The sequence below is a fragment of the Littorina saxatilis genome, linkage group LG4 (genome assembly GCF_037325665.1).
Source record: "Littorina saxatilis isolate snail1 linkage group LG4, US_GU_Lsax_2.0, whole genome shotgun sequence".
NCBI classification, from domain to species: Eukaryota; Metazoa; Mollusca; class Gastropoda; order Littorinimorpha; family Littorinidae; genus Littorina; species Littorina saxatilis.
The window spans coordinates 29,573,962-29,597,798 of record NC_090248.1 but is presented as its reverse complement, the minus strand read 5'-3'; the positions used below and the strand labels follow the sequence as shown (position 1 = coordinate 29,597,798).

The 23,837-nt window shown below is 40.9% G+C and overlaps 1 protein-coding gene and 1 long non-coding RNA gene across 6 annotated transcripts; one reads left to right on the top strand and one right to left on the bottom strand.

The window, feature by feature from the left end:
- The first annotated feature begins 647 nt into the window (after positions 1–647).
- LOC138964438 (uncharacterized) lies at positions 648–1,885 on the top strand. The gene is made up of 2 exons (XR_011455104.1): positions 648–807; positions 1,452–1,885. It is a non-coding gene; the product is annotated as an uncharacterized lncRNA (long non-coding RNA).
- Positions 1,886–4,754: 2,869 nt separating this feature from the next.
- On the bottom strand, positions 4,755–23,425 carry LOC138964437 (uncharacterized). Of its 5 annotated transcripts, none has more exons than XM_070336387.1 (9): positions 23,045–23,424; positions 20,181–20,321; positions 16,106–16,182; positions 14,992–15,325; positions 13,541–13,681; positions 12,571–12,651; positions 12,091–12,198; positions 11,093–11,173; positions 4,755–9,223 (listed from the first exon to the last, which is right to left on the bottom strand). In XM_070336387.1, the coding sequence occupies exons 1-9, from the start codon at positions 23,100–23,102 to the stop codon at positions 9,003–9,005; spliced, it is 1,242 nt and encodes a 413-aa protein (XP_070192488.1). In that variant the 5' UTR covers positions 23,103–23,424; the 3' UTR covers positions 4,755–9,002. The 5 variants fall into 5 exon arrangements, with proteins under 5 accessions (XP_070192488.1, XP_070192490.1, XP_070192491.1 ...); XM_070336389.1 differs by lacking the exon at positions 23,045–23,424 and adding an exon at positions 22,111–22,362; XM_070336390.1 differs by lacking the exon at positions 23,045–23,424 and adding an exon at positions 21,886–22,100.
- Positions 23,426–23,837: the final 412 nt, after the last annotated feature.

The following is a 23,837-nucleotide window of genomic DNA, read 5'->3' as shown; positions in this document are numbered from 1 at the left end:
AAAAGTGAGTGATAGCCGGACATATGACCGGAAAGCTGTAAATACTATCAACTTTATGAAAATGGCGTTACATATGCGTGGTAGTACAAAAAAGCTACCAGTAATCCCAAATTATTTTTTTTGACAGGGACAAACCAAGGGGAACTTTAACGCCTCTCGGCGTATTTTTTTGAGACAAATGTCTCCGCAGCTGATAGTTGGTAGCCTTTATTGGATGTCGTTATTCAAATGCAATCCGTCAGAGACAGAAAGCTTAGAAAGGAATTACGTTGTATTGTTTTCCTGCTTTGCCTGGCTCAGGTCGGGAAATTCAGGACCAAAATGACCCAAGGTGCAACTCATTCCTTTTGATGAGTTTCAAGTTTCTTATAAAAGTTTTCGCAGCTGTTAGTAGACTTTATTGGATGTCGTTACTCATATGTATCCGTCAGAGACAGAGAGCTTAAAAAGGAATTACGTAATTGGTAGACTTTATTGGATGTCGTTATTCAAATGCAATCCGTCAGAGACAGAAAGCTTAGAAAGGAATTACGTTGTATTGTTTTCCTGCTTTGCCTGGCTCAGGTCGGGAAATTCAGGACCGAAATGACCCAAGGTGCAACTCATTCCTTTTGATGAGTTTCAAGTTTCTTAAAAGTTTTCGCAGCTGTTGCACGGTGTGTCAACTGATTCCGTTCATCCACCGGATGTTTCCGTTCATCCGCAGGATGTGTCCGTTCATACAGCCCCATTTTTGTCACTTGCTTCGGGAAAAACGTTGTAGTAAGTCGTGTGGGCAGCGCGCTTGTGTGATATTGAAAGAATAAGGTTTCTTTCTTTCTTTATTTGGTGTTTAACGTCGTTTTCAACCACGAAGGTTATATCGCGACGAGGGAAAGGGGGAGATGGGATAGGGGAAAGGGGGGAGATGGGATAGAGCCACTTGTTAAGTGTTTCTTGTTCACAAAAGCACTAATCAAAAAATTGCTCCAGGGGCTTGCAACGTAGTACAATATATGACCTTACTGGGAGAATGCAAGTTTCCAGTACAAAGGACTAAACATTTCTTACATACTGCTTGACTAAAATCTTTACAAACATTGACTATATTCTATACAAGAACCACTTAACAAGGGTTAAAGGAGAAACAGAATCCGTTAGTCGCCTCATACGACATGCCCAAATAAGGATGTGGAAAAGAAGACTTTTGGTAAGTGAAATAAAGGTGATGGATCCAGTCAGGTAGAAATAAGACAACAAGAAAAGAATTGGAAAACTGCAGGGAATAGTAGGGAGAGTTTTCTTGGAAGGAAATATAGGTGAAAGGACTGGTAAGGCAGAAATAAGACAAAAGAAGAGAAGAAACAGAACCGTTAGTCGCCTCTTACGACATGCTGGGTAGCATCGGGTAAATTCTTTCTAGTCCCAACCAATATGGGACTCCCCCTAACCCGCGGGGGGTAAAGAATAAGGTAGCGAAATGGTTGGGCTATGTGTACGATAAGTACCAAGGTGCTAGTGAATCCTAATAATAACACACGCGGGCCGAACGTGGCAAAATTGCCTGATTTTTTTAACATTTTCTTGTTTTTCTCGCTCTGTTATCGAATCTGACCCCTGATTTGCACATGATCACCAAAACCATTGCCTGTTACGACATTTCGCTTGAACAGAAGTTTATAGAAACCCATGGCTTTTGTACAATCACTTGTCTTTTGAAAACATACAGATTCCGTTCATACCCCATGTTTCCGTTCGTACAAAAGTGCATGTTTCCCTTCGTACGAAAAGCGTTTCCGTTCATACACATTCGTTAGATCAGAGTGAAACAGGCCCCCACTACAAGTTCTGTGTATTCCAATCGTCTTCAAATAGCACAAAGTACGAATGCGTGTGATATTAGACCTATGTGAACCATAAGATGAATTGAATTTGCAAAAAACAGTTTTGTGTCCGTTCGTACTGATTTTGACGGGAAAATGTGTCTGTTCGTACCACTTTCATCAAATTGTTTCCCTTCGTACGCTTTTCATGACGTTTGTGATTTTTGGTAGAAAGCTTGTGCAATTAGCATTTTAATACCCCTAATTCGACTTATGTATAACCCATAATGCATGTTGTTCATGAGTGCAACAACACGCGACTGTGGCTTTTCTGGTGCAATACCATCCCTGTTTAAAATCTTACTGAAGAGCAAACATTTTGATAAGTGTGTCTTCTTCCAGTTTCCTTACACAATGTCATTTCAAAGATCTAAACTTATGTGAAACCTGTTCAAAATATGCTTTCTGCAAGCTAAACCTAGACATTCAGTCTTTTAGCATTTTCAGATTTTTAATGACCAAACTTTTTTTAATCATTTTTTAAGCTTTGAAGCTGAAATGCAATCCCACAGTACGGGGGTTGCCTGGCTAAAGTTTTAAAATCAATTTGATAAAAAAATGAGGGTGTGACAGTGCGGCCTCAACTTTTACAAAAAGTCGGATATGACGTCATCAAAGACATTTATAAAACAAGTCGCGTAAGGCGAAAATACAACATTTAGTCAAGCTGTCAGAATGAAACTGAAGGCAATGCAATTTTTCAGCAAGACCGTATACTCGTAGCATCGTCAGTCCACAGCTCATGACAAAGGCAGTGAAATTGACAAGAAGAGCGGGGTAGTAGTAGCGCTGAGAAGGATAGCACGCTTTTCTGTACCATCTTCGTTTTAACTTTCTGAGCGTGTTTTTAATCCAAACATATCATATCTATATGTTTTTGGAATCAGGAACCGACAAGGAATAAGATGAAAGTATTTTTAAATTGATTTGGAAAATTTAATTTTGATAATAATTTGTATATTTTTAATTTTCAGAGCTTGTTTGTAATCCAAATATAACATATTTATATGTTTTTAGAATGAGAAAATGATGAGGAATAAGATGAACGTAAATTTAGATCGTTTTATAAATTTTTTCTTTTTTTTACAATTTTCAGATTTTTAATGACCAAAGTCATTAATTAATTTTTAAGCCACCAATCTGAAATGCAATACCGAAGTCCGGCCTTCGTCGAAGATTGCTTGGCCAAAATTTCAATCAATTTGATTGAAAAATGAGGGTGTGACACTGACGCCTCAACTTTTAAAAAAAGCCGGATATGACGTCATCAAAAATATTTATCGAAAAAAAGAAAAACACGTCCGGGGATATCAATCCCATGAACTCTCATGTAAAATTTCATAAAGATCGGTCCAGTAGTTTCGCTCTACACGCACGCACGCACGCACACACACACACACACACACACACACACACACACACACACACAGACACACACACACACACACACACACACACACACACTTACTTGTTTTCCCCTCGTTATTGTGACCATTGGCCGGCCCCATCGTTGTTTTGACAGTGCCTGCTGAAGTGACCGTTTGACCAATAGATAAGAAATTCCACATCAAGCTTATTTAAATTGGCCAAAAGTGAATGTGCATAATTACACTCACATACACTCAATATTTCAATAAACTGAAACACCGCCTGCATTGTGTTGACAAAGATGATACACACGATACACACTTGTGTGTGAACGTTGTTTTGACCGGGGTATACATGTTTTCCCCTCGTTATTGTGACCATTGGCCGGTCCCATCGTTGTTTTGACAGTGCCTGCTGAAGTGACCGTTTGACCAATAGATAAGAAATTCCACATCAAGCTTATTTAAATTGGCCAAAAGTGAATGTGCATAATTACACTCACATACACTCAATATTTCAATAAACTGAAACACCGCCTGCATTGTGTTGACAAAGATGATACACACGATACACACTCGTGTGTGAACGTTGTTTTGACCGGGGTATACATGTTTTCCCCTCGTTATTGTGACTATTGGCCAGTTCCATCGTTGTTTTGACAGTGCCGGTTGAAATGACCGTTTGACCAATAGATAACAAAATTCCACATCAAGCTCATTTAAATTGGCCAAAAGTGAATGTGCATAATTACACTCACATACACTCAGTATTTCAATAAACTGAAACACCGCCTGCATTGTGTTGACAAAGATGATACACACGATACACACTCGTGTGTGAACGTTGTTTTGACCTGGGTATGCATTGTATTGACTTTCCGTGGTAGTGTGATATTGTATATATATGATATAAGGTAGTGTGCCTTTACATTTTAACTTGCTCCTTTCAAAACCTTCTATTGGCACTTAGACCAAAGAATCACAAAGCCTTTTTTTATGTGTACGAAACAGCTAAACAAAACGTGTAGCTTACTTTGCAGTGCATAATCATGAAGCTTTTTAAAATGAAGTTTAATTATCATATTTGAAGGTGGTGGATACTATAAGTGTTATCAGGGACCTATATTAGAATCAGTCTGTCAGTTACGTTTTTTTTTTTCCTTCTTGTAATGAAAGGTATTTTTATGATGGCGCTCAGTTCCCTTGCGTTTGTTCATCGACATTTTAAGATACCTTCACATTTGAAATTGCATTTTATTTTATTTACTTTGACTTCCATTCATTTAATGATGGGCTTGTTTAGCATAATTGCTTTTGTATACACATGCATTTTACAGTCTGTGTGTTCAGTTGTAGAAACAATTTCTCTTCTTGAGACAATAATAGCTTTTTGTTAACTTTCGGAGTAAGGATTTGAATGATTTTCCCTGTGGCGATTATGTCCATGCAATCTGCAATCCTGTGATCACACATCCACATACAAACACAATCAGTCAAATCATAACAATAAGCATGTTTTGCAAAATAACGTTTGGTAGTTTTTATTCCTTTTCAATGGCATGCAACAAAACGGTGACATTTGCTTTTTGCAGACATTTAAAAAGCAGTGAATTTATACTGTTATAGCTTACAACCAGGCTATAACAGTGATTGAATGTTGCCCCAGTTGACAAAGGAACAGGAAATAGAATGCATGTACAACTTCTCGTCTCAAACTAAAATAAAGAAGAAAAACAAATCTGAATATCTTGTTAAAGAGAACAGAGAAAAAAAGTGTATTTTGTACCTTCAAAACCTCTTAAACAGCGCTTACATTAGATTTAAGAATTCAGTGAACTTAACGTATAACAACGATTGAATAACTCTGCCCAACATGACAAAGAAAAAAAGACAGATTTATTTCTCTCAAACAAAACCTTCAAACCTGTTGAAAAATAGGCTATTGCCTCCACCATCATTGTTCTGACCGCGCATAATAAACTGAACTTTTGACCAATGTCCAACAAAATTCAAATTAAGCTAAATCAAACACACTCTAAATAAATAATTAAATATGAAACTGCTCATGATTAAAAATAATGAAAACACATAATGCACACCCGGTGTATAACATTGTTCTGAAAGGAACAATACACGGCTTTGACTTTCTTTAAACTTATAAGTGGGCCTAATGCGTTCATGATAATAATGCAATATAACACAGTAAGGTAGTCTCGAGTCATATGATTACATATTTGTAACATGGAAAATAAACCAATGTTAAAATACTGTGAGGCATGAGAATTGGCATATAGATTATATATGTATAGGTTACAACACGAGTGGTTTTTTATATGGCTTGTATTTCAGTCAAGACCCAGCGGATGAATATCATCGGGAGACACGAGCCTTTGGCGAGTGGCTCTCGATTGATATTCCCGCTGGGTCTTGACTGAAATACAAGCCATATAAAAAACCACGAGTGTTGTAATCTGTATATCCCATTCTACCATCAAACACAAAGTGTAGACTACTAGCGGCACTGTTGCGATCTGTGGAGTGTGAAACAGTGTTTTCAGCGAGACTTGGCCTTTTTGCAACCTTAAACTAAGTGACCGTCGCTGAAAAAATAAAACGAATGAGTGCATCTATAAGTACGCGGTAACACTACTTTCAGACCGTTTAAAAGCTTTAAGTAAAGGTTCATAAGTTGCAAGAAAGTAATGAAGTCGTATAGAAATCCATTTAGTTGAAGCGCACAATTCTTTTGCGTTTCTGGTCGGCGGAACGGGGAAACCGGTTTGGCCCCCATTTGGCTTACTCGACTCGATTCAGAATCGATTCCACGTTGTTTTTTTCGAACGCATTATTATACAATTAGTCTTATTGACAGAGAAGCAAATTTTAGGGAACACATATGTAGATTTAACCATTTGCTCCCTATTTGAAATGTATCTACATGATAAACTGTTTTGCGAGTGTGTTTGCATGAACCTAAACTGGTATGGGTGCGAGGAAAACAGGACCCAAGTCTGTCACCGCCGCTTGATTGCATTTTGAAAGAATATGACTGGATTACGGAAAAATACACACATGTTAAGTTCTTAGATACCTTCATCGCCAATGTGGACTTACTGCAGAGCCAGGCAAAAGAGTAGACTTGCTCGCAAAACACGTGAAACAGCTGATGATAGCGAAGCCCAACCGTGCCAGGTAAGGACGGTCTGACAGATTCTCAAAAGTCGTCTGCTAACGAAGCAAGGGGAGGGTACTCGTGTTTTTGTTTTGGTTCGCTAGCATCTGGTTATCTTGTAAGTTGAATGTTCGTTTTTTCCCACCTGCATTGCTTTCATAATGAAAGAAACGTTTGCTTATTGCATCTCATACATCAGATCAGTTCTGAGATTCATTTTTGCGTGCAACTGATATGGTTTTCTGAGCCGTGCAATACGATTTTGGAACTTCATACAAATGTGTCACATTGTTCGGCGCGAGGTCAAAGGTCGGGAGCAAAGTAGTTCTTCGCCCAAATCGGAATCTGCACTATCATATATTTTTTTGAGTCCATGATGTATTTATTGAGCTATAAAAATACAACATATATACCCATACTGAAGTAACAGAGACAAAGAAGGGAGGTCATGGGATATATATATATATATACAGATTATTTAAAACACTCCACTGAATAGTCCACACAATCAAAACAACTAGCAGCATCTTTAGTAAGGTCTATGCTTTTTCAATTGCAACAAATGAAAAATATACTTTTGTTTCTAACAGAAAGTAAGAAAACTGCCAATTTATCCTTTGTATTATAGCTTCCAACAAACGTATAGCGACGATTGAATAATTTTGCCCCAGGTGACAAAGAAACATACAAGAAAACTATTTTCCAACTTCTTGTCTCTCAAACAAAATTGAAAAAGCAAATCTTCAAACATCCTGTTAAAATAGGCCATTTGCCTCCACCATCGTTGTTTTGACAGCACATGCTGAAGTGACCTTTTGACCGATGCCCATGAAATACCAAATTAAGCTGATCTAAAGAGCCAAAAGTAAATGTACCATAAATACACTTTATATACACTCAAAATCTTTCTTTATTCTTTATTTCTTTATTTGGTGTTTAACGTCGTTTTCAACCACGCAGGTTATATCGCGACGGGGAAAGGGGGGGAGAAGGGATAGAGCACTTAAAATCGAAATCAATCATTACATGTGAAACACCACTATCATTGTGTTGACATTGAAATGTCACACACGATGACCCAGTGTTTATGATACGTTATGATTGTTTTGACTTTCCTACTAGCGGACCGTATGGTAGTTTGTGGTCACGATAATAAATAATAATGATCACACGATGACCCAGTGTTTATGATACGTTATGATTGTTTTGACTTTCCTACTAGCGGACCTTATGGTAGTTTGTGGTCACGATAATAAATAATAATGATAATAAAGTTAAAACGGCTATGCCTACGATGCCTTCGGGCCTTGTTTTTGGCCGATTTGAGCGAAATTGCTGTTATATATTGCTCAGCCAACCTTAATTAGAGCAATCCTTACCCTTGTTATCCCAAAGAAGTACTGTACGCCCCCTGCGGGTTAGGGGGAAGAATTTACCCGATGCTCCCCAGCATGTCGTAAGAGGCGACTAACGGATTCTGTTTCTCTCTCAATAAAATGTCACACACGATGACAAAGTGCATATGACACTTTGATTGTTTTGACTTTCCTAATAGCGGACCTTATCTTTACTTTATTTGGTGTTTAACGTCGTTTTCAACCGTTCAACGTTATATCGCGACGGGGAAAGGGGGGGGGGGGGGGGGGGGGGGATGATGGGATAGAGCCACTTGTTAATTGTTTCTTGTTCACAAAAGCACTACCAGAGCTGGACTCCAAGTTTAACATTGGCGAACGACAAGAAGAAGAAGACAAAAGCACTAATAAAAAAATTGCTCCAGGGGCTAGCAACGTAGTACAATATATGACCTTACTGGGAGAATGCAAGTTTCTAGTACAAAGGACTTAACATTTCTTACATACTGCTTGACTAAAATCTTTACAAACATTGACTATATTCTATACAAGAAACACTTAACAAGGGTAAAAGGAGAAACAGAATCCGTTAGTTGCCTCTTACGACATGCTGGGGAGCATCGGGTAAATTCTTCCCCCTAACCCGCGTGGGGGGGGTAGCGGACCTTATGGTAGTCTGTGTTCATGATAATAAATAATGATAATACAGTTAAACAAGGGCAAAGCCACAAAGAATATGACTCACTTGCTTATATTTTGTTTTGTTTTGCTGATGTAATCACATGCATTTTATAAGTGTTCATAGGTTTCATAACCAAGACAAGTTTTTATCATGAAAGCTTCCATTATTTGAAAAGTTTTGAGTGTTCAATAGGTGGTCAGTTGTCAATACATATATAGCCTCGTTTTTGCTATGCAAATGAATTAAAAATAGCCAACTGCCTCCACCATCATTGTTTTGACCGCATATTAAACTGACCTTTGGATCAGTGCTAAGAAAGGTCACATCTAGCTTATTCAAAATGCCAAAAATGATTTGCATAAACACATACTAAATAAATCATTTAACATAAAACACAACCACCAGTGTGCTCATAGTCAAAATTAATAAAAACAAATAAAGATAAATGTGTAAATCATTGTCCAGTACAGCTCAAGACACAAACCTGCACTAGATATATATCCACTTAGTGGTAGTGATCAGCAACAACATTGGAAAGATGATCAGTAGCTGAAAAGCTGAACATTATTTAGTTTCGCTGATTTCTTTGCAAAGCAGTAATCCTGTTTCGTACATGTATAGTTCTTGACGTGTAGCCAGGTACGAATTATCAGTCTCTTCAGCCTGAAGGCACTTCTGGATATCCTCTTTTCTTGGCAGCACTTGCGTGGCGATATATTTTAACAAATGAGCCTCCACTGCCTTCACCTCCTCCTCCAACCACAGTCGACGTGGCTGGCTTGAACCTTTGTGGACACAGATATCACAAGACCTATTACCGGAGATACAAAGGTTAAATATGTTATCGGATTAAAACTTTATAAGGAACAATCATGCCAACTCAATATGAGCGCCGGGTAGTCTGGTGGTCTAGGCCGACAACTCGTGATCTCAGTGTCTCTATTTCGAATCTTGATTGGGCATGGACATTTATTTTCCCGAGTCAACATTTGTTCTGATTCTTCTTCGTGGCACTAAAGCTAGTACACTAAAACTGTCACATTTTCACTGTCAATCTTAGTGCTGCTTACATTTTGGTTGTTCAATGTAAGTTAGATATAGTACCTCCTCTTTTTTCCAATTCCTGGGACTCCCGTCCCCGCCTCTAATACACGGAAGTGTATGTGGGCGTAATCCATCAATTACAAAAGATTTCAAATCTAAATTAAAACCGGAATTACAGACCCTGTACACATTCATTTTCAAAGCATGGGACAGAAGCCACGAATGGGCATGAGAAGTGGCAGGTCAGTTAGCCATTGCACTTGTTAACTGATCCACTTATTTATTCATTTTTAAATAATTATACAATTTACTGCTTAGTTTTGAATCAAGAAAACTGAGCGACAGCAGAAGGCCATTTTGATATGTTAAAGCACGTACGGATTTGAACTGCTCTTTGACAAAATGCCGCTCCTAGTTAGATTAACAGTTAACTCGTTATGAACACAGACCTGTTTACATCCTGCATTAAAACCAGTCATAAAAACACTCTCCAGAAGCTACCTTTTTTTTTTTGTGGACCGGCTCGTTCATTTTATTTAAAGATTTTCTTTAAAGTTTTTCAATTCAAAGAACTGTGATCTTTGCTATATTGGAGAAAGATTAATGGAGATCACTTTTAGACTCAAAAAGACTTTCAAATTCCGGCAACAGCACAAGTCACTGACCGTAGCAAGAGATAATGTCGAAGCACAGACATACTGGTCAAATAAACTCGATGCGAAGCAGGCTCATGTTTTGCCAAACACAATTTGTTTGTTTCCATGTTCATTTGTGTACTGCATTTTGTAAATAAACTAATGCTGCGTCTAACCTCGGGACACGTTCGCTTGGTTCGCGGACGAACGACTGCAGTGACTCATGACTGACTAGCTTTGTTGTTGCACTGATCTCAATTCGATCACCAAAATGCAAGTGATTCGCTCTTCTTAGACTTCGCCAGACACTGCCACTTGACTTGATAGTTTTGCCGATATTCCTGTACAACTTGAGCTTTTTTGGTTGGCATTTTGTCCCCAGAGAGATCGGCCTTACGCTTACGACCCATGTCGATCGGACCGAATGCACAAAAACCACGCGTTGACCGACAAATACCTTGTTTTTGCACATGCGCAGACAAGGCTGTTCCGGTCGGCCTTGAGCTAAAAGGGTTTTCGGGAAATCAAAATCCCGGTGACTACTAGTACTACAATTTCGACTTTAAATTTTCACACACGGAAATGGTTCTCGTGACCGGAATTTCCGGTAGATTTCCGTAATACCGGAATTTAGACCCTAAATCCGTAATAATTCCGGGAGGGTAAACAGGTCTGTGAACATACTCTATGTTTCCTTCCAAGTGCTTTAGAGAAGGGTATTACCGTACTCAAAAACACAATAACTATACGCTCCTAGTTAGATTAACAGTTAACACGTTATGAACAGGCTCTATTTTTCCTTCCAAGTGCTTCAGAGAAGGATATTACCTTACTCAAAAACACAATAACTATCTAGTTTACTGGTTTTGTTCTACTTTAAAGGAATAACTTTTGTGTGGATTGAGTCAGCTCCTTAAAGCTCAGTTCACAAAGAGAAAGAAGAGGTATAAATACAATGATTATGTTTCCACTCACTGTTGCGCGTTGCCTTTGATTTGAGCTTCTTTGGTTTGGAATGGCTCCACTGTTCAGGTAGGTACTCATTGTCAGTTGAACCTTGGGGAAAAAAAAAGATGATAGATTTTCTCAGCTGGCTTATCTTTATTTCAAATCATTTGATAGATTATGCAAAATAGCAAAAAAAGAACAACAGCTAAAAGACATATGCTTTTAAATATCAATTTCGTTGTCAAATAACTAAACACAAGAGTTTCCACTATGGAATGCGGCCATTCAACAACTAGGTAATGGGCGCTTAGTTAATCGTCCGTACATGACGCCAGCATTTCTTTCTTTCTTTATTTGGTGTTTAACGTCGTTTTCAACCACGAAGGTTATATCGCGACGAGGGAAAGGGGGAGATGAGATAGGGGAAAGGGTGGAGATGGGAGGGAGCCACTTGTTAAGTGTTTCTTGTTCACAAAAGCACTAATCAAAAAATTGCTCCAGGGGCTTGCAACGTAGTACAATATATGACCTTACTGGGAGAATGCAAGTTTCCAGTACAAAGGACTAAACATTTCTTACATACTGCTTGACTAAAATCTTTACAAACATTGACTATATTCTATACAAGAACCACTTAACAAGGGTTAAAGGAGAAACAGAATCCGTTAGTCGCCTCATACGACATGCGGGGTGCAGAGAAATAAGGATGTGGAAAAGAAGACTTTTGGTAAGTGAAATAAAGGTGATGGATCCAGTCAGGTAGAAATAAGACAACAAGAAAAGAATTGGAAAACTGCAGGGAATAGTAGGGAGAGTTTTCTTGGAAGGAAATATAGGTGAAAGGACTGGTAAGGCAGAAATAAGACAAAAGAAGAGAAGAAACAGAACCGTTAGTCGCCTCTTACGACATGCTGGGTAGCATCGGGTAAATTCTTTCTAGTCCCAACCAATATGGGACTCCCCCTAACCCGCGGGGGGGTGACGCCAGCATGTTTCTAAATTAATTTATATGCAATAAAGCTTACTTTCGTTAGATGACGCTGAAGGAGAAGTGATCTGTGTGAATACACTGCATCTTGTGTTCATCATTGCCACACCAACAGGAGAGAATGTCCAGGAGGAAGGGGGCTCGCCTGGGGACATAATAAAATTATAATTAATTATTTATTGTATTAATTATGTTATGTTCAAAATAAATAAACGTGTGTTCGGTGTTATGAGTGTACAGGAATGAACTATTCTTCAAAGGTACAAATACATTTCAGATGTAAGACAATCAAAATGCATCAACGAATGCAGTTCTACCCCTCATCCTTAACCCCCACCCACCCCCCAACATTGACGCCGTAAAAAAACACCTCCGACAAGCGTGTTGGACACAAACAACTCTGTGAGTTAAATTCAAGCTGTTCCCACTCGAACACAGGAACCCCCTGACCTTCATCCATCTCCAGTCGCGCCCCCATGGAAAATTGGTTGACTAAGGAGAAAGATATATACTGAACTGTTTGAGCATGCACTGCTGTCAGCAGCACACCGTTGAAACTTCCTTTGGATTTCTGGTGCTTCCTCATCATCAGCAGAATCTGACAAATACAAAAACATGAATAACCCTTGTGATATTACCTCATTTTTTGTTTGTTTGTTTGCTTAACGCCCAGCCGACCATGAAGGGCCATATCAGGGCGGTGCTGCTTTGACATATAACGTGCGCCACACACAAGACAGAAGTCGCAGCACAGGCTTCATGTCTCACCCAGTCACATTATTCTGACACCGGACCAACCAGTCCTAGCACTAACCCCATAATGCCAGACGCCAGGCGGAGCAGCCACTAGATTGCCAATTTTAAAGTCTTAGGTATGACCCGGCCGGGGTTCGAACCCACAACCTCCCGATCAAGGGGCGGACGCCTTACCACTAGGCCAACCGTGCCGGTCATATTACCTCATGCCAGGGTGACAAGTTTACACTAAATAAGTAAATGTATTCACTTTTACATGGAATGGCAGCTACAAATAAGAAATTAAATCTACTATGTTACTTTGTGGGAGTGAGGAGGGGGGGGGGGGGGGGGGAGAGAGAAAGAAAAGTCATGTTTGCAACTACAAACTTAAGAGACTTTCAGACACTGAACAGCGACATCGCCATTCAAATATGTCCTGTCCCCACTCCAACACCATGTAGATGGGATGGATTCAGCCCATATTGTCCCTTACTGTCACCTACTGCAGTGGAGCGCTGCGGACTTAAATTAAGGGCCCCTCCTGTTTTTGAACACCAGGAGCTATCTAGTTTGCTGTTAGGTAGGCACCGGCTCATCTTTCCTGCTTCCTTACTTTCTTTTACTATCAACATTCTGTTCACAGTTGTTATTTCTGCCAAAGTGACCAATCGCATTTGTTTTTATCCGAAACTGGGAGTGCTTGCAGTACTGTAGTTGATAGCATGCGTACACAGAAGAAGAAGACTTACTGTCAGGTGCAGCTGTAGCAGGACAAGGTTGATGCATAGGCGGAGAGGGCTGGTTATGTGGCGGTGCCAAAGAGTCTTTTGTTGCGAACCTTCCTGATGCAGATCGTTCTGGAATAGGGCTGTGACCCTTTTCAACAAATTCTGTAAATAATAGTTACAATATGATAGAATAGATAAAATCCTAGATCGCAAGTACAAAAGTTTATGTAGTAAGTACCGTAGTATTAATGTTTGCTTTATTGTGTAATGCAAATTAATGTTAGCACAATATATCACATTGTAGTGTGCATTGAAGTATGAACGTTCTCAATTTAGATTTAAAACAAATACACTTAGTGTACACTACATTGGGGTGTGCACGTAAAAGATCCCACGATTGACAAAAGGGTCTTTCCTGGCAAAATTGTATAGGCATAGATAAAAATGTCCACCAAAATACCCGTGTGACTTGGAATAATAGGCCGTGAAAAGTAGGATATGCGCCGAAATGGCTGCGATCTGCTGGCCGATGTGAATGCGTGATGTATTGTGTAAAAAAATTCCATCTCACACGGCATAAATAAATCCCTGCGCCTTGAATAAAAATTGAAAAGAAAAAAAATCCCTGCGCTTAGAACTGTACCCACGGAATACGCGCGATATAAGCCTCATATTGATTGATTGAAATAAAATTGTATTGGTGGTTCAATGTCACTAGCCACAACAAAGGCGATACCAGAGAGAGGGAGACCGGGATTCAAACCTGTGACTATGAGAGTCAGAGGAACTATATGTAGTCCACGCTGTGTACCGACTGAGCCATCCCAGCCCCCCAATTTAGAAGAAGAAGAAGAAGCAGAAGGAGAAGAAGATGAATTTAAGAATACAAAAAAAAAGGTTATTACAATACTAGATTTAGAGATAGTCTAGCTGTGTTCATTTTGTGCAAAAAGAGCAAAGGAATTCATGTTTGTTTGTTTATTTGTTGCTTAACGTCCAGCCGACTACGCAGAGCCATATCAGGACGAGGAAGGGGGGGATGAAGGGGGCCACTTGTCAAGCGATTCCTGTTTACAAATGCACTAACCCATTACTTGTGTCCCAGCAGGCTTTAGTAAAACTAAATTAATACCTACTGGAAGATTACCAGTTTCCAGTATGTTAAAATAGGCTTAACCTATCTACTGCTGGACTTACATCAGAACACTAACAGATTAAACTATACATGAATCGCGAGACAAGCGGCAAGAGAAGAGATTTTTGGAAAAAATACAGGTGAATGAGCAAGAAGGCAGAAAAAAGAAAAGAATTCATGAAGAAAAAGAGAGCATGACAGGAAAGAGGAACCAAAAATCTACCTAACAGCAAACTAGAAAGCTCTTGCGGTTCCAAAAACAGGAGGGGCCTTTAATTTCATAACCGCAGTGCCCCACTGCGGGAAAAGGAATTCATGTTCAAAATGTCACACATACCTGCCTCCTCATCCGAGGTGATGGCTTCATCTTCAGCCACTTCCATCTCATCCAGGGTGCAGCGCTGGTGGTCTTGCAGCTTCCCCTTTTCAAGGGCAAGGAGTAATTTGCTGACTTTGGCCAACTGCATCATGTCTGATGGGAGGCGGTAGTACTCGCGGTGTCCCATAAACTGAGCAAGGGCATCCAGCTCGTTGTCCTTCAAACTGACTATCTGGGACAGAGTAGCAACCTGCTTTCGAAGTGAAGTAGATGTGATGAACTGTGGCTCTGCCAACTGCGCTGATGTCACAAACTTTCGAAGCGTGTCAGATCCCCGAATGTGCCCCTCCGACTGAAAGAATGAGCAAGAAAACACAAATTTGTTGGAGCCGCTGACACCAGCATCATCCCTTTTTTGCACAAGCAGTTCCACAGCTGCTTTCACCTGTGCAGTCATGAGAATTGGGACAATTCGGCCACGTTTTCCGATTATCTCAATCCTGGTCAGCTTGTTACATAGGATTTTTTCAAATGTGCTAAGTGATTTGAAGACATCTTTCACACAGTCACAGCACCGTCGGAGGATGCCATTTTGGATGCGTCGTAAGCGAGACTGAGCTTCGACAACATTATTATGCAGTCCGCCGATACCGACAAATAGCCTACCTGGAAGCTTTCGTGGGCACAGAAAATGAGCCAGAGGACTTCGCTGATACTGCCTGGCGCACTTCAGTTCCTGCCATCGTTCAGAATTGCCAAATCGAACAATCAAAAAGAGTACGACTGAGGAAGTAACTGGGACATTCTTCGCTGTTCCTTCCAACTGGCAACTCAACTGAACTTGTTAGCCTTTGTTGGTGATCTGTTTCGACCGTATATTTTTGTTCTTTTTTCATTATAAATGCCTTATTTTGTCTGAGAAAAAGAACCAGTTGCTGAAAAAGAATGCACAACTCTGATGCATGTTTTTCAGAGGCAAAAGAACATAGACTGCAGATAGCAAACATATTTCATTGCCTTGATCATCACAGGAAACTCACAAGTAATGCAGGTCAAACATTTAACAAATCAAATCGCAAAAACAAAATATCTTCAGACAGGGCAACAAATAATCTACTCTATAAAAACTCACCATTTGGGAGTCAACTGAGTGATGGCTGCTTATAGAGTCCTCTGTCACAAGCGCCTGTGGTTCGAAGCTGCAGTCAACTGTAGGAAAGACAGACAGAAAGCGCCTGTGGTTGCATGATGCTTGGGACTTAACCTGTTTTTGAGCTTCATATTTCCCCTTTACGTTGGTTTACAGTTAGAACAGTCTAGTTAACTGTTTTCATATTTGTGTATAATAAATTTGATATGGGAGATTTTACTTCATTCGTACTGAAGCTTGCGTAGAGTCCAGCTAGATCAGCTGTAAGTCCTATTTCATAGACTGGACTGGAGAAAGGCATTATGGTTTGTCTATACATGCGACTCAGTTGCAGTCGCCCTCTTGTTCCTGAATCAAGCTGAAGCCAAATACTGGTTGAACGTCCGTATATATACTGTTCAAAAAAAGAAACGCATAGCTTGTAATATTTGGTTAATTTAATTATATGGCTACAAGGATATCCACCAAACTGCAGAAAATGTTTATCTGGTCGTCGACCTTTCGTCCATTGCCACAAGTGAGCTCTGCACGTGACGCATGCGTTATCAGTGGCTACAATGTCAAAATTGCTCATTTGGCATGACCATTCGTCATGCTTCAGTGTAATCTCGTGAAACTCGGGGAATATTGAGCTCTCACCATGTCTTCCAAAACCCATAAAAGCGGATTGTTCGCCACAAAGAAATCAGACGACAATTCAGCGACGAAAGATGGCCCGATTGAGCAGAGAAGACCGCCAAATTGCATTGGGTCGTTTACAAGCAGGCCAAAGTCAAAGTGCAATCGCCAGGCACTTCCACGTGTCCCAGAGCACCATCAGTAGACTGTGGGTCAGGTTTCAAGCCACTGGCTCCGTTGCTGACTTGCCACGAGCGGGAAGACCAAGGGCGACAACTGCTGCTCACGACCGCTTCATACGGCTCCGCCACCTCCGGAATCGTTTCCTGTCGGCCTCATCTTCTGTCCAGGCTCTCCCCGGGCCACACCGATTATCGGACCAGACCGTGCGGAACCGCCTGCATGAAGCTGGTTTGAGAGCTCGCAGACCTCACAGAGGAGCTGTCCTCACCCGCCGCCATCGCCAGAACCGAGTGCAGTGGGGCAACCAGCACCTTCGCTGGACCGTCCGGAATCACTGGAGACACGTGTGGTTCAGCGACGAGTCCTACTTCCTGCTTCAGCGACATGATGGTCGGAGGAGGGTCTACCGGAGAGTAAACGAACGTTACGCGCCCAACTGTGTGGATTAGGCACCCGTTCATGGTGGTGGAGGCGTCATGGTGTGGGGGGCGATCAATACCGCTGGAAGGAGCACCCTGGTGCACGTCCAAGGGCGCATAACTGCCCAGCGATACGTGGAGGAAATTCTGCGCCCACACGCCCTTCCTCTTCTGGCTGACCAGGATGCCATATTCCAGCAGGACAACGCTCGCCCGCACACAGCACGACTCACCACCCAGTTCCTCACCGACCACCATGTCCAGGTGCTTCCCTGGCCATCCATGTCGCCAGACATGAACCCGATAGAACACCTCTGGGATGAATTGGACAGACGTGTGCGCAGGCGAGAAGAAGCGCCGGCAAATCACCGCGATCTATTGCAGGCACTTCAGGAGGAGTGGGACACCATCCCACAGCAAGATATCCGGCATCTGATCCAGTCCATGCCCAGAAGGTGCCGGGCAGTTGTTGCTGCTCAAGACAGTCACACCCCCTACTGACTTGACAGCCTCGGCACCCAATCGTATTGATTGACTGATTGATTTGAAGATGCAAATGAACTGTGTGTGCATTCAACTGTGTCCATACCAAATTTCAAACAAATAATCTAAATATTGGATTTTCTGTTAATTTTTTAGAAAAATAAAACAAATTTGGCAAGTAGCAACTATGCGTTTCTTTTTTTGAACAGTATATATGTATCGTCTATCGTCAGACTACATCGTCTGTCTTCCGTCTATCGTCTGTCTTCCATCTACCGTCTGTCTTCCGTCTATTGTATGTCTTCCGTCTGTCTTCCATCTATTGTCTGTCTTCCGTCTATTGTCTGTCTTCCATCTATTGTCTGTCTTCTGTCTATTGTCTGTCTTCCGTCTATCTTCTATCTATCGTCTGTCTTCCATCTATCGTCTGTCTTCCGTCTATTGTCTGTCTTCCGTCTATCTTCCGTCTATTGTCTGTCTTCCATCTATCGTCTGTCTTCCGTCTATCGTCTGTCTTCCGTCTATTGTCTGTCTTCGATCTACCATCTGTCTTCCAACTATTGTCTGTCTTCCATCTATCTTCTGTCTATTGTCTGTCTTCCGTCTATTGTCTGTCTTCCGTCTATCATCAGACTACATCCCAAGAATTCAGCATTTTCTCTAGTGGGTCCTCTATTTTCTCTGTTAACTGTGGGTCAGTCCATTCATCAGATTGGGATCTGCATATATATGAGCGTTGCATAGGCAAAGGCAATATTGCCGATTCATTACAAAGCACTGGAAAGACCGTCTGCTAGACTGCAGCTACTAGTTTTGCAAGGTGTGTTGCAGGAATTGAATTTTTACCAGGGATGTATTTCATAGACAGCAAGAATTTAGTTTTTGTACAAACTATATCGTCTGTCGACCAGTAACAGAAGCAAACCTGACCAGGTATGTGCATGCAAGCACTTAATTCATCCACGGTGATGAAACAGGAAGCATACTTTATTGTTGTAAATATATATATAGGATATTGAGCAGCTTCCGTTGACATATATGGCCTTATGACCGAAATAGGTCCATGTACATGTGAGACTATCAAATCATAACCCTGAATTCTCCAATGTGTATCAGAATAGCAATTTAACTACATATCTTAGTCATAACTAAACTGTGTTAACTGTAGTGTGATCACCCCTCCAGAAGTATTGCATAACAGTTAGTTAGTCAGGGGTTCCACTGGGTTTTTGCTTTTTGCGTTTGCATACACAACATGACTGAAAAAATGCGTATGAGCCGGGGAAAACGCGTACCATTACAAACTTAATTGGGGGAAAAAACGCGAAGGAGAAGTGTGTTTTTCTCACTACGATTGAGAAGACATGCAGTGTTGGCGTTAACCGGTAATTACCGGTATTTTACCGGTTGAAACGAAAAAATCCCGGAACAAAATTGGCTGCCGTTGATTTTTAGAACTACCGGTCTTTTTTCGCTGGCAAAACTATAAAACCAGTACTCTGAGCTGGATTCTAACTGGTTCCAATGACCAGCCTACCGTTTTTTTCTGGACTGTTTGCTTCATAAAAGTTTGCGTACCGGTTTGAAAAAAGTACTAGCGCCATCACTGGACATGATGATGATAGGTAACTAAAAGAAGTCCCTTCATCAGATTCTGTTCTTTCACTTTCCGACGACAGATCGGTCTGTTTGCGTTTTGCAGTGGCTCTGTACAGGTAATAGGCCTCTAAGCGAGGAACTGAACTATTTGCATGGCGCTAAATGGAAGATATTTCAGCCTGAAAAACAATCACTGTGGGTCAGTCCGATGTAATCAGAGTAGACCCGGACACCCCTGGCCTGTAAACTGAATCGGCAGTGCACCAAACTAATGGCATGTGTGATAAGGCAGACCATTGTTTTGCTGAACACAGCAGGATCAATTATTTATTCTGTGACTCATGACCCCCCCCCCCCCCCCCCCCCAAAGAAATGTAATGCAATCTTCCTCTTCGGTAGAGCTGGTCATTCATAAGGCTATCGCCGGTGGCAGTGACCTAAGGAATAAAGATTCAATTCGGTAGAGCACTGGTACTATGGCCTCTGGCGATAAGTACACGAGTGTTAACAGTGATGAACAAGGCGGGTGGGGAGAATCAGAGGTGGGAGTTCAGGTGCTCTCTTCGTGGCTATTTAGTGTTTTGAGTGCAATTGTAATTTTGCGTGACAAAATGCAACATGTCGGTGAAAATGTGTACGGAGGCTGAAAACTGCGTATACTTTTGTGTGTGCAATAAGTGGAACCCCTGAGTTAGTTCCTTACTTTCTGGTTAAATCTTGCCTTTCAACAAAATAAAAATGGGATTACATTGTACCTGGATGATTGCTGGTGTCATCTGGCAATGGTATGGCAGGTAGACTCTTAGCCAGTGCAGCCTGCACCATTCTTTGGCCGTATGAGAAATGTGGGAAGTACTCCCTTGTTTTAAATCTCTGGCCTCGGCCTCCTGGTTCCACTAGTGACATAATAGAACATTTTATTAGTAAATTTTCATTTGATTAATAATATCATCCTACATACGTGAGAAAGACACTCGTGAGATAATAATCGTTCAAATCACACGTGTGTATATCATGTAAATGAGGTCATGTCAAGCAAGTCTGGCAGGGACCTGTTTTTCCACTGCTTATGATGCCAAAGTCACCGAGACAAACGTCATTATAGAAGAAAAAAGATTGCGCTCGCTAATTACCTTCGATGAATTTTTAGAACTAACACGTCAAGCCACACTTTCAGAGTGACGTTTCTTTGCTTTGACGTAATAGATTGCACGAGGCTTTAGAAGAGATCGAGGTTCCAAAACAAGCGTCTTCAATTTAGCTGCCTCGACTGCAGGACATTTTCAGTAAAATACACGTAAGTACAGTATGTAGGATAAACAGAATACTACATGGCTTGCTGTTTTGTACCAGATTTACACTCGTTGCTTTTTAAAATAGTGAATAGCTCGCTTTCGCTCGCAGTTCAATATTTAAAAAAACAACTCATGAAAATCTGGTACGACACAGCAAGCCATACATAGTATTCTCTATTTATACTTCCCTAACTCACATAAAAGCATGTGTACATTTTTAATTGAGAAGCATTGTCATTCAGGTGTGTCTGATCCAAAGGAGTTGGACTTGGAGTATGATGAGAATGCATTATGTCTTACCACTGACGAGTCTCTGTCAGATGATGAATTGTATGATGCCGAAGAAGGCAGTGAGTTTTCTGACACTGTGACAGTGACATTGCGTCAAAGATGGTAGTGGTCGAGGGGGACCATGGGTTGAATGTCGAGGAGAGAAAAGAAAAAGAGAGCCTATACACTGTTCAATTAGCGGCTATGCTAATTATTTTGTCTGTAATGAACTTAAGTTGATGAGTTTGGGGGAGATACAAAGTACCCGAGCTACTGTAACCGGACTGCCTGGTCTCTGGGAAGAGACAGGGATAAACCATGCACGGAAAAAGTACATCATAGGTTTGAGGGGAAGCAGTAATGTCGTGGACAGGAGAAGAAAACAGAACAAAAAGAGGATGAAGAGAAAAAAAGAGGAACAAAAACGTGTGCGTGTGTATGGGTAAAGTAAAACACAAACAGTAGTTGGTTTTTTTTCAACAGACGGATTTCGTCCCCAGAACGGAAGAATGGCTCCAATACATGATAAGTCCAAAGTCAGTCCAGCTTCGCCCGGTCAAATAACTCTTCACGTCCTGAACACATTTCCCTATTGCTAAGCCTCAGTACCGTAAGGATTTGATGAAAATGACCAGAAAGTGGGTATCTGTGTGTGTCAGACATGACATTTATGGGTTTTATGTTATAAAACATGTATGTAAAGTATACACGTATAATACATGTATGTATTATCATTATGAGTAGTTAATTAATGAAGAAATCATACTGTCATTTTAATTTGTAACTAGTATGCATTAAATTGACAGAAGAAGACTCATCGTGTAAAAAGCAGAATTAATGATTCGCATGCCTGTTGGACCATGATTATGGGGGAGCCGAGTCTCCACTCACTCACGTGCAACAGGTGAAAAGCATGAACATATTTGACGATGCACAGAGCAGAGAGCGACGTGATCGAGTAACCGGACTTTACGGCCACGCCAGGAAGTCGCCGCGTCGGCTGGGTGATGGTGGAACAAAGAGATGAAACTTTCTTTCTTTATTTGGTGTTTAACGTCGTTTTCAACCACGAAGGTTATATCGCGACGGGGGAGATGAAACTAAACTACATTAAGCTTACAATTTCAATGTCAAGCGATTGTCTGCTTCGAGTCCCAGCACTTGTTCTGCCCCTAATTCGTCGATAATATCCCCAAATTTGTCTTTACTGACTGTATCAGCATCACCAGAGATGGTCCCAAAATCTCCGTGAAAAAAAAATCAATACAAATCCATTGCAAACTACCAAAACGTTCACCAAACGAACGAACCGCGGAGCAGCTATGTGCTTGTTTACAAAGGAAGTGACCTAAATGTGGTTTTCAAGCACAGAGAGCGCTTCCGTCCTGTGAGGTCATTCCTAAGTATAGTAACAAAGTCGTGCGGTACAGGACGTGAAGAGTTTTTAATTAAATAAATCGAATTAAAAAAAAAATATAGTCGCACCGTGACTGACTTATTCGGTCTCCCTAATTCAACAGCTACTAGGCCTAAGGCGAGATTGAAATTTGAACATTGGAGCTAGATCTCAACCCGCCTCAGGCTCCTACACATAAATTCAGCAAACAAGCACAGACTGACACAAACAAAACATAGTTATATAAATACTGATAAAATCAGTGCTATTCGATCGCTTGTACGCACAGCTAATCTCAGAATCTTTCGGAAGTTAAAAAACCAACATGCATCGTGCCTTCTCAGTATAAGAGTATTTAGATCTGTGCACCACTCACCATAATTTGTTTTAATGTATAAGACTCTTGCATAGTAACCTGTACCAACAACTTGATAAGCCATTGATAATTAATGACTGATCAAGTTCTTGTTAATGTCACTGTCACTGGATTGTGAGCTCTAAATTCCAAAAAACGAGGTTAGCCATTTTGGAATGTCAGAGCCATGTGGCAACAGACCTGAAAGATAAAGTTGAAGGCGCGTCACTATTTCAAAAACAACTCAGTCAACTGTCTTTTCGTCTAAAATGGACAACAAAGTACTATAAATATAATACACACCTGTGTCTGTGGTAATGTAGCGGCTGCGGCGTTCACCCCGCGTGTCGGCGTCAGCCATCGTGTCAAATCACGGTTTCACGCGGCAATCCGCTCTCTCTCGCTCTCTCTCTCAATGTTGTCGCCAGGGGAACCCAAAAAACTACAGTTCTTGTTTTGACCGCAAAACACTAGCCCAACACACTCGCCACACACTCAACCCTGACAAAATTATCATAGTTTGGACAGAACCAATAAAATCAAATCCTTGTGTCACATGGTATATCTTAGGGCGGGAAGCTCGAAAATCGAGGCATCCGTTGTTGTGACGTCAAAACAACGGGGTGCGTCAAAACAATTCGGCTCCATTTTCGGGCCAAAGTCAAAACGACGCGGTCTTAACAAGAACACGCATACACACACACACATACACACACACACATAAACCACGATCCTCGTTTCGATTCCCCATTTATGTTCAAACATTAAGTCAAAACTTGACTAAATGTGAAAAGGACTGATAGAGCCTGGATAATGTTTTTTCTTGATTTCTCTAAATTCTGCTCATGATTATCACAGGTGAAGCAAATGGCATGATAGGAGTAACATACAAATGTACATGTTACTTAGTTCAGTCTTAGTTGCAGTGCTGCAAAGCAAGCACAACTGCACAAATCAATCTTCGTTCTTATCAAAACACACAGAAAGCTCCGTCACTGAACACATTACTGAAAAGGGTACGAAGGGAAACAATTTGATGAAAGTGGTACGAACGGACACATTTTCCCGTCAAAATCAGTACGAACGGACACAAAAC